We start from the raw sequence: 17,784 nt of genomic DNA on the forward strand, positions 1-17,784 counted from the left end.
CCGCCCCGCCGATGCAGGACAGTAAGGGGGACCATCACTCTCGGGGTGACCGTGATGAGTGGGAATGTGACCGAGTTTCCCCAACGTCTGGTGCGTTCTCAAGCCGCTCAGGTCAGTTCTCTGAGAGAAGGGAGCCCTGAACGCAGGCATCAGGCGCTTCTCGGGCTCGGACGGGAGAGGAAGGCTGAGCCCGGTGCCAGCTCCGGGGACAGAGGAGAGGGGGGCGCCAGCCCCCCCCCCCCCCCCCCCCCCCCGGTTAGCGGGCGAGAAACACCCCCCCCGCCCCCGGCTGGTGGTGGTCGGAGCAGGAACTCGGGCCTGGCTTCCCCACCTCCTCCGCCTCCGAAGGCGGCCCATCACGCCCCGCAGGGCGTCCCACCTGACGGTCTGAATAGTCAACCTCCCGTCTCCCCCCTTTGCCACAGCGCCCCCCAGGGGTCCCCACAAAGGCTGAGCGACTGTTCGCCTCAAACCTGACGTGGGGGGGGCGGGGGAAGGAGATGGAAGGAGGCGAGGGAAACAGACAGGCACCCGCCTGGGGCACGGCTTAAGGGCATGTCCCCCTCACGGCCGTCCCCCCCTTTCCTGACGCCCCGAGGCCCCCCGGGACCTCAGAGTAAAGGCCTCGGCACACTCACCTCCTGGTCAGAACCGAACATCTGACCATGCCCCCCGGCGCGTGGCCTCGCAGTGACCCGTGCGTGTGACTCTGGGACGGTCCCTGCGCTGAGCGGACAGGCGGCCCCTCCGGGTGAGAGGCCCAGTGGCCCCGCTGAGCTGAGCGCGGCGCCTGGGGACGCGCCCCCACCCCCGGCCGAGCTGACTCCACCCCGTGCCCCACATGGTCGGGCAGGCCCACGGGACACATCTTCCCACTGATATGTCACCCAGCCTGTTGGGAAGGAAGTGCCGGCTGCCTGGACCCAGCCCTGTTGCTCATGAAGCTGGGGCGCCCCGAATTCCCAGAGGCCCGCAGGGGCCTCGCGGGCAGTGGTGATGGCCGGGCAGGCGCTGCTCGGCACCGGGAGGCCGGCGAGCGCCCGAGTGCACATCCCGCCGTCTCAGCCTCAGCGTGGGCAGAACCACCGCAGGGCCGCCCACCCGACGGCTCAGCGCCCCGAGAAAGACGGGGTCCTGAGTCTCAGGTCCCCGAGATGCTCTGATGTAGAAAGACACCGCCACCCCCGCCCGCGGAGGCTGCATCCCCGACGCCCATGTGCTCAGGCCAGGCGCACACCCCCTGCCCCAGGCCCCACACCCCCAGCCCCAGGCCCCACAGCTCAGCCCACGGGCAGCACCCACACCCCCTGCCCCAGGCCCCACAGCTCAGCCCACGGGCAGCACCCACACCCCAGCCCCAGGCCCCACAGCTCAGCCCACGGGCAGCACCCACACCCCCCTGCCCCAGGCCCCACAGCTCAGCCCACAGGCAGCACCCACACCCCCTGCCCCAGGCCCCACAGCTCAGCCCACGGGCAGCACCCACACCCCCTGCCCCAGGCTCCCACAGCTCAGCCCACGGGCAGCACCCACACCCCCTGCCCCAGGCTCCCACAGCTCAGCCCACGGGCAGCACCCACACCCCCTGCCCCAGGCTCCCACAGCTCAGCCCACAGGCAGCATCCGCCGCATTCCTGGCACCATCTTCCCAGGGGCCCCGCTCCACCCACCTGGGTCTCGGGCCTCCATGCCCGAAGCTGCTCCCCACACTCAGAGCCTCCGAGACCCTCCCCCCGCCTCCCAGCGCGGGACTGCAGACCCCACCCCCCCACCCCGGGAAGAGGCCAGGAGCCACGGCCAGCCCCTAGGAGCACGAGGCACGTTCCCTCCCGTCGGTCAGACGTCGCAGCCTCTGTCATCCCAGAATATTGACCCAAATCCTGAGTTTCCATCCAGAGTCAGAGATGGAGGAAATGGAGAGACCGGCCTCAGCGGAGAAACGACCCCCAACGGGTTCCTGCGAAGGCGCCAGGTCACGGCGTGTCAGAAACACGCGGTTATCGCAGGGTCACGGGGTACAGAGGCCCTCGGTCCTGCTCCCCGGCACCTCCTCCCAGCCAGGCTCACAGCCGCTCACCGGTGTCCGTCCGACCAGCACTTTCTGTGGGACGACGCACGAGTGCCAGCGGCGCCCGGGCACCCAGCAGCTGCCGGCAAGCGTTTCCCTCCCGCCGTGGCTGCGCAGCGAGCTCCGGGCGGAGTGGACGGGGAGGCGGTTCGAAGCCGCTCTCTGCCCGGGAGCCCAGCACGACCGGGGCTGACGGCACGCGGCACGCCCACGCCGCTTCGGGGGGCTCACAAAGACAGCCCCCTGGACAGCGCAGGTGGGAACCAAGGACCCACTTACATGCAGAAATGGGTTCTCCCTTCCTTACGATCTCTGTTTTATCCTCAGCCGAGGGTATTTTTTTGCCCCACTAATTTTCAGACCGAGTGGAAAGAAGGGAGGAGTAGGGGAGAGAGGAACATCAGTTGGTTGCCTCCCTCACATGCCTCCACGTGGGGCCAGGGATCAAACCTGCAACCGAGGTACATGCCCCTGACCGGAATCGAACCCCACGACCTTTGGTCCGAGGGCCAACGCTCTAACACATGGAGCCAAACCGGCCAGGGGCCCGATTTCCTCATTAACATTCTTTTCTCTCGTTTACTTTGCTGTGAAGATTTATCTAATAAAAGCCTAAGCGGCCATTACAGCGGAACAGCCAGAACGACCAGTCGCTATGACGCGCACTGACCACCAGGGGGCAGACTCTCAACACAGGAGCTGCCCCCTGGTGGTCAGTGTGCCCCCACAGGGGGAGCGCCGCTCAGCCAGAAGCCGGGCTCACGGCTGGCGAGCGCCTCTCCCACCTTCACGGCAGCGCTAAGGAGCAGCGAGCAGGCGAGTGGTAAGGAATGAGGGGTCCTGGACTGCAAGAGGGCAAGAGGGCAAGAGGGCAGAGGCCAGGAGGAGGGGACCCCCCACACACACACACACACACACACCCGTGCACGAATTTCATGCACCAGGCCTCTAGTACAGTTTGTAATACACGTGACATGCAAAGCAGGTGTGGATAGACTATTCTTGTCGCTGGTGAGGCATCCATTCAGCAGTTGTGCTTTGGGGGGTCGGAGTGATACATGGATTTCTGCCTGAGCCGGGGGCTGCCCCGAACACCCTGTTGTGTCCAAGGGTCACTGTATGAGGGACAGGTGTTCTGTGTGAACAGCAGGTGACACCGTTCTGGAAAGGTGATTAGCCTCAATGTCCAGGCCCTGGGACCGCTCCGGAGCCCGGGGGCCAACTGGCCACCGTGGTCACGATCCAGGCGCCCCTGTGGGACGCTCGGTCTAAGCTGCCTGACGGATCCAGCTTCACGCTGCACACCTGCATGGAGAAGCTAAATACAGCGGAGGAGCGAGCCCGCGGCGGGGTGGGGGAGGGGGGGTAAATGCTAAAGGTGCTTCCTCTGGTCTCTCATCTTCTCACCCCAAAACGTAAGGAGCCCCTCCCACATACACGCACACGTGTGAACACACATGCACACACGTGCACATGGCCCTTGGTTCTCTCCCTGGCGTGACCAGTGCACTCTCCCTTGGTCCTCTCAGTACAGTGAGCATCCACTCTAGGCAAGTTACCCTGAGCCAGTCTGTGCCTCAGTTTCCTCCTCTGCATAATGGGTAGAAAACCAGCATCTGCTTGAAGACACTTTGTAAGATTCTGTGAAACTGAGTTAACCCAACGAGGTTCCCAGAACCGTGCGAGCACGCGCACCTGCTCGGACGTCACCTGTAATTACTGCGATTCCACCCAGAGCGATGCCCACGGAGGCGCTGCCCGCCTGCTCCCGCGGCCGCACTAACCTGAGGAAACGCTGGATCCTGGGACTTGGAGGAAAACAGGCCGACGGAGAGCTACAAAGTCTCCGGGTATTTTCACCGTCACGGGCCAGCTCAGCACTCGGGAAACGGCGATGTGCCCAGTGCCAAGTAGTGAGCACGGGGCACCGGGACCCACGAGGCCATTCTAATCGGCTGCCCGCATGGAACGCTTTGGTCCTCTCTCTGCCCAACTGCCCGGTGCCCTTTGCACTTTGACCTCTGAAGTCTGTCAGTGCCCCCTCTGGGCCTCCTTCACCGGCCCTGCCCACGTGGCCTCGCGCCGTGACGTCTCTGAGCCCTGACTCTGTCTCCCTCCTGCTGCCAACACCACCCCCTTCTTCTCAACCATTCCCCGCGGGAGGGACTCAGAGTTCTCGTCACCCCCCCTGGGAACCGAGGGCCGAGCGCGGCCAGAGCCCAGCCAGGCGTCAGGGCGCCCGGGGCAACCTGCCCTGTGACCCGCACAGGAAGCCGCCTCAGGTCCCAGGCTAAGCGGTCACTCTCCGCAGGTCACACCGCCGACTCAGGAGACAACTGCGTGCACCAGCACACACATGCACGCGCGCACACGCACACGCACGCACACACATGCGCTCAAACACACGGAATTAAACCCTCAGCACTCACTGGGGGGCAGACACCATGTGTCACTTTTGACAGCCTCAGTGCGAACGCCAGTGCCTTCTCCTTTCAGTAACACAGGACCAGGGAGACGGTCCAGTAAAGGCGGTTGTTGGATAAAAAATATATATATATTTCAGATAAAAATTAGTCTCCCAGGCAGAGGCCACGCTCTGGGGCCAGCTGTCTGCGGGGTCGCAGTCCTGGGAGCGGCTGCTGGCGTCACCAGGGCGGCGGGACCGTGCCTCTGTGACTCAGGCGCCGAGGAGGTCCCGGGGTCAACGACAAAGAAGGAATTCTTTCCGAGGAAGCGTCCTCCTGAAATACACGCTCGGCACACGCGGCTCTCAGGAGCTCGCGCTGGGAGAACGCACCGGCTCGGACGGGGGCGTGGGAGCCGACCGTGGGGGGCAGGCGCTGCGGTTTGTTTCGAGTCGTTCGAGGTCCTCACTCATCGCACGCAGTCGGCACGAAAACACTCCCGCTCCGTTTCCAGGCCCCAGTAAGGCCTCGCTCGGCCTCCCACCTGGTCCCCACGGCGCTGTCAGGCGCCTCTCACGGAGGGCACCCGAGACGGGGCCACCTGCCCAAGGTCGCGGGGGGGGGGGGGGGGCAGCTGCCAACGGCCTCAGGACTCCGTGCGCTGCACCTGGCATTCCCTGGAGCTGCTCAGGGCGACCTGAGGCCAGTCAGGTGCCCGCCCTCCCTCCCTCCCTCCCACCTCCCTTCCATCCCCCTCCCTCTCCCCTCCCTCTCCCCTCCCTCCCCCCTTCCTCCTTCCCTCCCCCCTCCCTTCCCCCTCCCTCCCCCCTCCCTTCCCCCTCCCTTCCCCCTCCCTTCCCCCTCCCTCTTCCCTCCCCCCTCCCTTCCCCCTCCCCCCTCCCGCCCTCCCTCCCTATGTTCAGTTTCAGAGGTGCCACGCCAGAGAATGGACATGTCCTCCGACAACCACCCACGAGGGCTCTCGGGGGTGCGGCCTCTGCCCCGCTCGGGGTGGCCCGGGCCGAAGGCTCACACCCCATCAGCAGGATGTGGGGGACTCAGGGGCCCCGCCCTGCCCAGAGCTGGGACACAGAGGGAGGGAGCTGGGACACAGTGGCACCCGCTCAGCTCTCCCAGGGAACGTGCTGACGGGCACTGCCAGGCAAAGGGAAGCTCCGTGCCCAGGCTGCAGCGTGTGCCCTCCCCGAAGCCCACCTCTGACCCAGGCCCGCGGCGCCCACCTGGCCACGGCCTCAGCGCAGAGCCTGCAGGGCCTGGCAGGGGCCTCCCATCGTCCCCGGCTCCCCTGTCCCACCGGCGGGCAGGACCCGCAGTCTGTGCCGGGACCCCCACCACCATCCACCTCCCCATTAGGCTGACACCTCCTTTCAGAGAGGACGTCACCTCCACACGCCCGTCTGACCCAGCCTGGACCCAGGTCAGAGGGCACCCGCTGCCCTCCCGCTGACCTCGCTGCAGCCGCTCGTCACCCTGGGGCCTGGCCCTCCCTCCCAGGCAGACGGCGTGTGCATTTCTGGCCGGAAGCCGCACCAGCAAACCTCCAGCCCGCCGTCCACACAGGCCCGGGCTGGGGGGCTCTGCCGGGACCAGAGGGGCCGGGCCACGGGGCTCCAAGTGAGCATCCTCTGGTCGTCATCACAGGTCCCCGCACCAGCAAGATGCTGGGCCTGTCACACTGCTTGCACACCACCCTCCTCTCGCCCGGCCCCAGGCAGGCAAACCGAGCATCGCCCGTCCCTTTCAGAGAAGCAGGTCCCGCAGCCCCACAGCCAGCTGGCGGCGCCGGAGCGGGCACCCTCCGGACCATCCCTTCCGTCCCCCCCCCCCCCCTCCCGCAGGGCTGGCCGCGCCGCCAGGCACAGGAAATTGAAATGGCTCCTGGTCAGGCGGGAGCTGCCAGCTTCCAAGAGGCTGACAGATGACCGGGCCGCCCCGAACCCAGGGCACCTCCTCAGCCTCCTCCCTTCCTCCCCGGCCGCCCGCAGTGCCCAGGAGGGAGCCCGGGAGTCCGCGCCCCGCCTGTCCGACGGGGGCCGCGCTGGAGCGCAGCGGGCGCCCTTGCAAGTCTGAGCGGAGAGGCGTTCCCGGTTCCCCACAGCGGCAGAGGCAGGGAGGGGGCGGGGCTGGGAGGAGGGGGCGGGGCTAGGAGAGGGGAAAATCTGCATCCCCAAATGCCTTGTATCTGAGAATTTAAAATTCCAGAATAAAACTAGACACCTGAGATTTTGAAAATTAAACAGAAAAAGCTCTGCTGTTGGACAAGACCTCGCAGTCTATGCCGATATCCGCCCCCACCCCCTCCAGCCCCCCACCCCGTCCACCTCCCCACCCCCTCCATCTCCACCCCCTCACCCCCCCCACTTCCCCACCCCCTCACCCCCTCTACCTCCACCTCCCACCCCCTCCACCCCCTCTACCTCCACCTCCCACCCCCTCCACCCCCTCACCCCCTCTACCTCTACCCCCCACCCCCTCCACCTCCCCACCCCCTCCACCTCCACCTCCCCACCCCCTCCACCTCCCCACCCCCTCCACCTCCCCATTAGGCTGAGACCTCCTTTCAGAGAGAACTTCACCTCCAAACGCCCATTTGGCTCAATGGGCTCGGCCTGGACCCAGGTCAGAGGGCACCCGCTGCCCTCCCGCTGACCTTGCTTTGGCCAGCCCCACCCCCCACCCCCCGCCCCTGAGCGCAGAGCAGCAGAGAGCATAGCAGGGAGGCGAATGCCGTGCAGCCTGCAAAGTCCTGAGCCTTCTCCAAAGCCCTGGACCCCCGCCCCTCACCTGCCCTGCGCGCCCCTCACCTGCGCGGTCCTGGCCCTGCGGCCCTGCAGACTGCCGCTGAGGCTGAGCGGCGCGCTGGTGGCCCCCTCGGACAGGCAGTGCGACCTCCTGCAGGGCAGCGTGTTGTAGGCGCTGCAGGTGCTGTAGGGCGCCTCCTCCGCGGGGGGTGCCTTGCGGTGCGCGCGGTGGGGCGAATCCGACGCCAGGTCCCGGCAGTAGCCCGCGCACCGCCCGCCGGGCCCCCCGTGGGCCGTCATCCCCCGGCTGCTCGGGGCGCACAGGTCGCCCAGGGAGTTGGCGCGCGGGCAGGCACTGAGCGGCCTGGGCCCCGCGCCCCGCGCCTCCTCGCAGTCCCGCTCCTCCGCGGAGCCCAGGATCTCCTCGTGGCTGCTCAGGTGCTCCTGGCTCAGGTCGGACAGCGAGAACTCCAGGCTGTCCTCCCGCCAGATGTCCGCCGACTTGGAGCGCTTCTTCTTGAAGCCGGCCGCCTCCGCGAAGGCGGGCGCGGGGCAGGCGCAGGGGCGCGGGCGCCGGCCCCCCTCCGCCGGGCAGGGCGCGCCCTCCGCCGGGTAGGGCGGGCTCTCCTCCGAGCCCAGCATGCTCTGCACCGAAGTGGCGGCGAGCACGATGCTGCTGTCCACGCTGGGGGCCACGGAGGAGTCGGTGTAGGACACGGGTCTCAGGCCCATCTCCACGCGGTCCGCCCACATGGGGTCCCCGAAGCCCTCGAGGGCGCCCTCGGCAGCGAAGGGCTCCAGGCCGTTCTCGGCCAGCGCCTGCGGGAGGCTGGGGGTGCTGCTGGACCGCCCGCTCGCCTCCACGCGCCGGGGCGGCGCCTTCCCCGAGGCCGCGTGGCGGGAGCGCCGTGCCTTGTGCGACAGGCGCAGCGAGCGCGATGTGTGCTTGCGCCCCAGGCCCGCGCGCTTCTCCCCGTAGAACGCGTGCTCCACGCTCTGGCTCTCGGCGTTCCCCATGGCGTCACGGCCTGCAGCGGAGAGAAGGGGACAGCGAGTCACCGGGGGGCAAGGGCGAGTGGACGGAGAGCTGGGCGAGCGGGGAGGGCTCGGCTTGCAAGGCCAGGGTGCCGCCCGGTTGTAGGGGAGACCACCGGCTACTGAGACGCCCGGCGGGTGGGCAGCCGCATAACGGCGACCACGAGAGGATGGCGACCGTCTGTGCCCAGGGGGCAGCTGCCCACCTGGCTGCGCGTGGCTCTCACCGGCTGTCACCCGTCTCCCTCCTGTGGCCACACATCCGGGCACTTCGTGCTGCTCCTGCTCAGACTGAGGGGGGGGGCGGCTGTTCCGTGGGGAATGGCCACGGCAGAACCCAGAGGTGCACCTGATAGGCCCCCCACCCCCCCCCCAGGAGGTCACCTGCTCCGTTCAGGCCCCACCTGCACTTCAAAGTCAATCCAAGAGAAACACACAGATGGACGTCCCGTGGCCTCTTCCTAGCAAATCAGCCGCAGGGAAAGGGGCTGTGCCTTTAACTCCGCAGCATCTGGAGCCCCGGGCTCAGCGGGAGGCGGGACGTGGGCAGAGCCGGAGCCCAGGGGGCTTCCTTCTGGGAGCAAATCCCACCTTAACGTCCACCTGGTGCCGAGCGCCTCCTGGGGCCGCCTGTTCATTCCGGTCCCTCCCGACCGTTCCCAGCGCCTCTCGCCCACCTGGGGCCACCCTGCCTCCCTGGCCTGGTCTCCCTGCTCTACCAGGAGGCACCTCTGGGCCCCGGGACTGGACACGCGTGGGGACGGCCAGAGAGGAGAGGAGAGACTCGGGGGCCGGGCCTGGCCCTGCTGGTCCCGTCAACCCCCTGGGTGGCCTTCTGTGCCGACGGACACCGAGCCCCAGCAGACAGACACCCAGCGGGCGCAGGGCACGGCGCCCCCTCGCAGGCAGGCCCCTGCGGGCAGGCTCCCGGCCGAGTAGCAGCACCAGAGGGCGGCTCGCACTCACGGTGCAGTGAGGCCCCTGAGGCCCGGGCACAGAACCGCCCCCACGCTGACAGGGATCGCTCCGTGACCCCGGCTCCGCCTGAACGCCGCCCGGACCCTCCCAGGCAAACCTCTATGAGACGGGACCTGTGGCCACAGGCGGGAAGAGAGCCTCCGCGAGGGCCCCCGGGGCTCAGGGCGCCGCGAGGGGACGGCCAGCAGCCTGAGCTCCTCCAACGGGAACCTTCCCAGGGCGCACGCCGGGCGCCAGCACCCAGACCCTCGCCCTCCCGGCCGCAGGCACCTGTCAGGGCCCAGTCCCCGGCACCCTGGCTGGAGCCTCCAAGACGCAAGAAAAAGATGGCACCGCGGCTCCGCCGAGGGGAGGCGAGAAGGTGAACTGGCCGAGCGGGAGGCTGGACGTGGCCTCCCACGGCGTGTCTGGGCGTGGCCACGTGCGCACTGACGCACTTGTCTTCCTCTGCACTCACCGCTTCCCGCTCCACTATCCCCTCCCCCGGCAGGAGCCGTGCCGGCCGCACTGTACTGACCGTCTCAGCAAACTGGGTTTGGCACTGCTGTGCTCGGGGGACGCCCGTCGCTCAGGTGGACTTATAAGAAGGCAACTCAAAAATAGAACATGCTCGAGCCCAGCCGGCGTGGCTCAGTGGTTGAGCATCAACCCAGGAACCAGGAGGTCACGGTTCAATTCCCGGTCAGGGCACATGCCCGGGAGGGCGGGGGGGGGGGGGGGGTGTGCAGGAGGCAGCTGATCAATCTCATAGGTATTTCTATCTCTCCCTCTCTCTTCCTCTCGCTCTAAAAATCTATAAAAACATATTTAGAAAATATAAACATTACATAAAACATTCAAGCCCACCGGTGGCCCACGATGGCCCCTTCACGTCCTCTCCCCGTCAGAGGCGGACCGTGGAGCAAGCTTCCCCGTGGCGGCTCAGGGCAGCGTGAAAGCCAGCACGGGGCCTGGACGGTGCATGTAAATGACAATTATTAATAATAAAACGCTTCACGCCCCTGAGGTATTTAAAAACTTATTAAAATAAACCTAATGATTACCCTTCTCTGACTTGCGAACAGACCTCCAAGACGCGGGAGAGAGAATGCAATGTGTTTATTTCGGAGCTAAATCCGAAGCGAACATCACAAGACAACAGATTGCAAACGTAAAATTAGCTTCCAGTGGGAGGTCTTGGTTTGGAGCCTGTTTCCCCGCTGGAGGCTGAGCCTGGGACCGGGAAGGGGGGGGGGGCGCTAAGATTGAGGAGCCAGACCCGGAGGGCTCCTGCTCCCTCCTCACACCCATGGAGGGCGAGCGTCCGCCGAGAGGCCGAAGGGAGAGTTTTGCAACCAACAGGAGATGCTCTTTGATTGAGAAAGGTTGTTGCTTTGACTGCACGGACTCTGCTTTTTAAAGATTACCCAAGTCCGTAGCGTCGGTTTGAAGTGAGGTTTGGAAGCCAGTTTGCCTTCCCGAACATAATCCCCCGTAAAGGCGGTGAAGCCGGGGTAAGCCTGGAGGATCCCGAGGGCGGGTCACGGGAAATGACTGCACCCCGACCTGCTTTTGGGTTCCTGCGCCCAAGTTTTAACGCTCACGCGTCTCCGTGGTTCAAACGGGCGTCACCGTAATCCAAAGAAGTGACTCAGATTCTTTTTCCCACGAGCCACATCCAGCACGGCGATTCCCAGTGTGTTTGCACACGTCCGACCCCGCGCGCCCACGCCTTCCCGGGAATCCGCGGTGCCCGGCCCGCAGTGCGCTCACCTGCCCCGGCGACAGCGGCTCCCGGCCCCGTGTGCCCCGGGAGCACTGTGGCATTTAGGTCCGGACGGCGGCCGGGCCGGGGAGTCTTCAGCACCGGGCCCCCGGGACGGCCATGGCGGCCTCATCGGCGTCTACCAGGTCCCGCCAACACCTGGAGAGGACAGGACGGGAGAGAGACGGTCAGCGGCCCGGGCGGCGGCACTCCATCGCCGCGCCAGCTCCCGTCTCGGCCGACACCCACCCCCGACCCACAGCGCTCCCCGAGCACAGGAATGAAGGCCGTGCACAATCAGATAAGCACACAAGCACACGCATGTTCACACGGACGGCGGTGAGCAGCCCTAGGACAGAGTGATTGTGTCACTAAACCTCTTCCTGTTCGTCAGCGGGGGGGGGGGGGGGGGGGGGGGGGGGCGTCCGGCCCTCGGGCCGCGCGGGGCCTGGGAAAGCATGTGGCCTGGCCCTGCCCAGGCCTTGGGGGGAGTTCACTGACCCTCGGACCACAGAGCAGGCGCGTGTTTAAGTGGGTAATGTCGTGTGGCGCGCGATGCTGTTACAAACATCACAGGGCCCTGGGCCCGAAAAGGTCCCCACCCCGGATGAAGGGATCGGATGACAGAGACCCGTCACGATGGACGGATGTCCGATGGACGGATGTCCGCGTCCCCTCCTCACGGGCACACGGTCTTGACAAACAGACGCGTGACGCGGGAGGAGGGGTCGGGTTGTTCTAAAGCGGAGCGGTGTTGGCAGCCGACAGTGACGACAGCGCCGCGAGGCCGTGAAGCAGGCTCCCCCGTGGACGCGTCCTCACGCCGCCCGACGCCAACCCAGGGGAAGCCAGGGCGCAGGTGCCCAGCGCGAACTCCGGTGAGACAGCCAGGCTGTCCCTGAACCCCGAAAACGCACGGCCCGGGCAGCACCACCCACAAGCAGTTTTAATGGTTCTTTTTAAAAATGTGTATTTGTTATTGACTTCAGAGAGGAAGGCAGAGAGAGAGAGAGAGAAACATCCATGATGAGAGGGAATCACTGATCAGCTGACTGCCGCACGCCCCCCACTGGGGATCGAGCCCACAACCCGGGCCTGTGCCCTGACGGGGAATCCAACCGGGACCTCCGGGTTCATAGGTCAACGCTCAGCCACGGAGCCACACCGGCCGGGCTAATGGTCCTTTCCTTACAGCCTGCCTCGGAGGAGAGACTGCAAACTCTGGGAGAGACGGAGATGCGGGGTCCCTGGGGGGAGGGCTGCACCCGCCGCCTGCCACCAGCCAGGCCTCTGGGCCCGAGATGCCAGGCGCTCGGCGCAGGGACGGGAGAGCGGCCTGCCCTGCGGAGGCGGCAGAGGCAGGAAGTGAACATGCGTCCGCGGAGGACAGGACAATGAGCGCGGTCACGTCCTTTCTTGTCTCGGAAACGTGCTATTTAACGGTGACGTGGGTGACTCACGCGTGCAGGGAGGAGCGTGACTTCTCAGGACACCCATGATTACCCCAAAATACGCGCCCTTCCCACGACTCCCCACTGCTGCCCGCCCGCTCCCGCCCCCGGGCTCGCCGCACGCTGCTCTCCGCAGATTTTCCAAATTCCGAACCAGCTCGGGGCCGACACGGACGCTGTGGTGCCGGCGGCCAGCGACCCGCATGGCGGCTCTCCCAGCACACGGCACGGCCGGCCTGCCCGCTGCACGGCGGAGGCTGGTACCGCACTTTCATCCGCACCAAGGACGTGTCATCAATGAGAGAGAGAGAGAGAGAGAGAGACCTGCTGCCTCCGCACATGCCCCAACTAGGGACCGACCCCCCAGCCAAGGATGTGACCTGGCTGGGACTCGAACCCGCCACCTCTTGCTGTAGAGGACGACGCTCCAACCGGCTGAGCCACCTTCCACCCGGCTCCTGGCTCCGGGTGAGAAGGCCGTTTTTACACTGAAAACGGGAGTGAAGCTCTCCCCACCCTTCCTCCAACCCCGGAGAACGCTCCCGAGGAGGGGCCGCGTGGGCGCCGTCTGTGCCGCTCGCAGGAGAACTGATCTGCGTCTACGTGGTGTAATGTTTTCTGATTTTGGTGGGAACGCTTCTCCCCGGGACCTGGCCGAGGCGCTGACCCCCGGCGCCCTCTGTGCTGCTCGGCCGGCCGGCAGGCTGCTCTGTGCCGGCGGTGACTCCTGCCTGGGGACTCTGTCCCGGCAACTGGAAAGCCACCAGGACCCGGGGCCGCTCCCGGGGCCACCAGAGTCCCATCTCGGCAGGAGGCAGCCAGGCCGCTCAGGGTCAGCCCACGCCTGGGCCTCTGCACAGGGTCCGCCAAACCACGGCGTCTCTGGTCTCAGGCCACCCTCCACCCACGGGCATCACGGTCCCCACACCACGGGCATCACACGGTCCCCACACCACGGGCATCACACGGTCCCCACACCACGGGCATCACACGGTCCCCACACCACGGGCATCACACGGTCCCCACGTCACGGGCATCACGGTCCCCACACCACGGGCATCACACGGTCCCCACACCACGGGCATCACACGGTCCCCACACCACGGGCATCACACGGTCCCCACACCACGGGCATCACGGTCCCCACACCACGGGCATCACACGGTCCCCACACCACGGGCATCACGGTCCCCACACCACGGGCATCACACGGTCCCCACACCACGGGCATCACACGGTCCCCACGTCACGGGCATCACACGGTCCCCACACCACGGGCATCACACGGTCCCCACACCACGGGGCATCACGGTCCCCACACCACGGGCATCACACAGTCCCCACACCACGGACATCACGGTCCCCACACCACGGGCATCACGGTCCCCACACCACGGGGCATCACGGTCCCCACACCACGGGCATCACGGTCCCCACACCACGGGCATCACGGTCCCCACACCACGGGCATCACGGTCCCCACACCACGGGCATCACGGTCCCCACACCACGGACATCACACGGTCCCCACACCACGGGCATCACACGGTCCCCACACCACGGACATCACACGGTCCCCATACCACGGGCATCACACGGTCCCCATACCACGGGCATCATGGTCCCCACACCACGGGCATCACACGGTCCCCACACCACGGGCATCACACGGTCCCCACACCAGGGGCATCACGGTTCCCACACCACGGACATCACACGGTCCCCACACCAGGGGCATCACGGTTCCCACACCACGGACATCACACGGTCCCCACACCACGGGCATCACGGTCCCCACACCACGGGCATCACGGTCCCCACACCACGGACATCACACGGTCCCCACACCACGGGCATCACACGGTCCCCACACCAGGGGCATCACGGTTCCCACACCACGGACATCACACGGTCCCCACATCATGGGCATCACACGGTCCCCACATCACGGGCATCACGGTCCCCACGTCACGGGGCATCCGATGAGAGCCCGGGGCAGGACTCTCAGCCAGCAGCACGGTCCCTGCTCGGCAAATGCTCACAGGCGAGTGTGTGGCCAGAGGTGGCCTCTGTGTCCTGGAAATTTCGTGTTTGTACACCACGCGGAGCGTGCTGGGGAAGGGCCACGGTCCTGGCGGCTCCTTAAAACGGACACCAGCCCGGCCGGCGTGGCTGTGGCTGAGCGTCCACCTAGGAACCAGGAGGTCACGGTAGATTCCTGGTCAGGGCACAGGCCCGGTTGCAGGTTCGATCCCCCGTGGGGGGCATGCAGGAGGCAGCCGATCCATGATTCTCTCTCATCATTGATGCTTCTCTCTCTCTCTCCCTCTCCCTTCCTCTCTGAAATCAATAAAATATAGTTAAAAAAAAAAGAAGAAACGGGCCCAGCTCCCTGAGCTGTGACTGTGCTGTGAGGGGGAGGAAGGGTCCCCGGGACCTGCTGGGATCAGGGGGCGCTGGTGGTGCGGCTGGAAGACGGGTCTGCCCACGGGGCGGGGCTCGCACACGGCCACGCGGTGAACTCACAGCCAGGCCGCCGGCTTGCAGCTTGTGGAGATGACCCCTGACCCCGGTGAGACGGACGCTGCCTGACGAGTGTCACTGACTGAGACCCACCCCCACGTCCGCCTCTGCAGGGGGCATGGAGCCGGTTCCCACAGGCCAGCGTGGCCGGAGGTGGGGGACTCCCCAGACCAACTCCCAGGCTGCAGGGCCCAGGAACACAGGCGGCGGTACGCCCCGTGCTCGCTTCCCCGCAGGACAGGCGGGCGGACGGACGGACGGACGGACGGACAGACGGATGGATAGACGGATGGATAGACGGATGGATGGACGGATGGTCTGGGGCACTGGGCGTGTTTACATGGCTCAGAAATTAAGGTGAAAACTCCTCAGTCGTGTCTTTGCTTTTCTTTAACCCTCACTTAATCCAGCAAAAGGCTGGGAGTGACTTAGACAGATCCATCCTCGGAACTGGAATGAAGAGAACCCTCCGGAAGGAGAAAAGGCGCCCACAGGTGAGGGCACGGGAAGAGGGAAGCGGGAAGAGGGAAGAGGGAAGAGGGACGAGGGACAAGGGGCGGGAAGACGCTCACCCTCAAGCGCAGGAGCCGGCGGTCCCCAGGGAGCCCTGTGCGGGGGCTGGAGCGGGACAGCGTGGCCGTGGCCGTGGCTGTGGCCGTGGCCGCTGCAGCCTCAGGCCCTGCAGAGCCATGTGCTGGGGAGGAGCCCTCCCGGGAGCCGGGCTGGGTGGGGGAGGGTCGGAGTGGGGGCCGGCAGGCTCTGGCTCAGGGCCCAGCACAGCTACCTGGCCTGGGGCCCAGCGGCAGCCACGCCCCCTCTGACAGCATCTGACACGGCAGGTCACCCGCAGGCCGCGTGGCTGTCAGATCAAGACTGCGGTGCGGCCAGGACTCCAGCAGAGACAGGGCCCCGTCCTCCCAGCTGAGGGCCCCCCGTCCTCCCAGCTGAGGGCTCCCTGTCTCCCCAGCTGAGGGCCCCCCCCGTCCTCCCAGCTGAGGGCCCCCGTCCTCCCAGGTGAGGGCCCCCTGTCCTCCCAGGTGAGGGCCCCCCGTCCTCCCAGCTGAGGGCTCCCCGTCCTCCCAGCTGAGGGCTCCCCGTCCTCCCAGGTGAGGGCCCCCTGTCTCCCCAGGTGAGGGCCCCCCGTCCTCCCAGCTGAGGGCTCCCCGTCCTCCCAGCTGAGGGCCCCCCGTCCTCCCAGGTGAGGGCCCCCCGTCCTCCCAGGTGAGGGCCCCCTGTCCTCCCAGCTGAGGGCCCCCCGTCCTCCCAGCTGAGGGCCCCCCGTCCTCCCAGCTGAGGGCCCCCCGTCCTCCCAGGTGAGGGCCCCCCGTCCTCCCAGCTGAGGGCCCCCCGTCCTCCCAGGTGAGGGCTCCCCGTCCTCCCAGCTGAGGGCCCCCTGTCTCCCCAGGTGAGGGCCCCCCGTCCTCCCAGCTGAGGGCCCCCTGTCTCCCCAGGTGAGGGCCCCCCGTCCTCCCAGCTGAGGGCTCCCCGTCCTCCCAGCTGAGGGCCCCCTGTCTCCCCAGGTGAGGGCCCCCTGTCCTCCCAGGTGAGGGCCCCCCGTCCTCCCAGGTGAGGGCCCCCTGTCCTCCCAGGTGAGGGCCCCCTGTCCTCCCAGGTGAGGGCCCCCCGTCCTCCCAGGTGAGGGCCCCCTGTCCTCCCAGGTGAGGGCCCCCCGTCCTCCCAGGTGAGGGCCCCCCGTCCTCCCAGGTGAGGGCCCCCCGTCCTCCCAGGTGAGGGCCCCCCGTCCTCCCAGGTGAGGGCCCCCCGTCCTCCCAGGTGAGGGCCCCCCGTCCTCCCAGCTGAGGGCCTGGCCCGCGGGCTCGGGCAGGACGGGGTCTCGGGGAGACCACCCTCAGAGGGAGGAGCCACGACGAAGGCTCCACACTCCTCCTCCGCGAGCGCGAGGCGTGGAGGACAGGGTGGGGCGGCCCCGATTCAGGGCAGACACAGACCGCCCAGCCACCAGCCCCCCGGTCCCCACATCCTGCCCGCCCCCCCCCCTGCCCGCAGCGACGGCCTTCCCAGTGTCACCCAGACCAGCGGAGCGGGAGCGGGGAGGCGGCGGCAGAGGACGGGGCTCCCAGCTCCCAGTGGCCTCTCTACCCAAGTGACCCCTTTACCGGGCAGCCCGGCAGCACCGGTCCGGCAGGTTCCGCGGGGAGCACCGTGGGAGCGTTTGGAAGGGAAGTGACGCGGAGCCGGGCGCACGGAGACCCAGACCCGCGGCAGGTACAGGCTTCGGCCGGACACGCGGGTGTTCCCCTCGATTCCTCAGCCACACGCTCAGCGGCTCCCCGGACCTCTGTGCTCACGGCCTCGGGACTGCCCTTGGCCGCTGGCAGCAGCCCAGGCATACCACCCGCCACACCCGCCAGAGTACACCCGGCCCAGGCGTACCGCCCGCCACACCCCGCCGGTCCCAGCGCTGGCAGCAGCGGCACGAACCCCTGCACCGCCCGGCCGGGCCTCCCAGGCTCCACGGGGCCCCCGCTCGCTGAGTGGCTTCAGCAGCTTTTCCAGAGCGACCTCGAGTCCCCGTTTTCTCAACACCCTCCGCAGCACGGACCCCGAGCACCTGAGAGCCCCCCCACCTTCCAAGAGTGACTGTGACGGGCCAGCCCCGGCGGCTCCCGACTTCTCCACGTGGAGCCCCATCCGTCAGACAAGCAGGCCCAGGTCACGGGGAGCAGGGACATCGAACCCCAGCGAGAGGGCAGCCGAGGCCGGTGACCCCAATGCGAGCTCCGTCCTCTCCGTTCCCCGCAGGGGCTCACCCCGACAGGAGTCCCGAGGACAGGTGTCCCCGCGGGCAAGGTCAGCG

At 67.2% G+C, this 17,784-nt stretch overlaps 1 protein-coding gene across 1 annotated transcript in view; it reads right to left on the reverse strand.

Moving 5' to 3' along the window:
• Positions 1-17,283, reverse strand: part of TIAM1 (TIAM Rac1 associated GEF 1) — a gene marked incomplete at its 3' end in the record, with an annotated part of 73,415 nt that extends 56,132 nt beyond the window's left edge. Inside the window, exons 1-3 of the mRNA XM_079767249.1 lie at positions 17,084-17,283; positions 11,001-11,151; positions 7,299-8,263 (exon numbers count right to left, since the gene is read on the reverse strand). Coding sequence (XP_079623375.1) covers positions 7,299-8,252 — 954 coding nt within the window. The 5' untranslated portion in view covers positions 8,253-8,263; positions 11,001-11,151; positions 17,084-17,283. The remainder of the gene's footprint in view (positions 1-7,298; positions 8,264-11,000; positions 11,152-17,083) is intronic.
• Positions 17,284-17,784: the final 501 nt, after the last annotated feature.

The sequence above is a fragment of the Cnephaeus nilssonii genome (assembly GCF_951640355.1).
Source record: "Cnephaeus nilssonii genome assembly, chromosome: 3".
In the NCBI taxonomy this organism is placed as follows: domain Eukaryota; kingdom Metazoa; phylum Chordata; class Mammalia; order Chiroptera; family Vespertilionidae; genus Cnephaeus; species Cnephaeus nilssonii.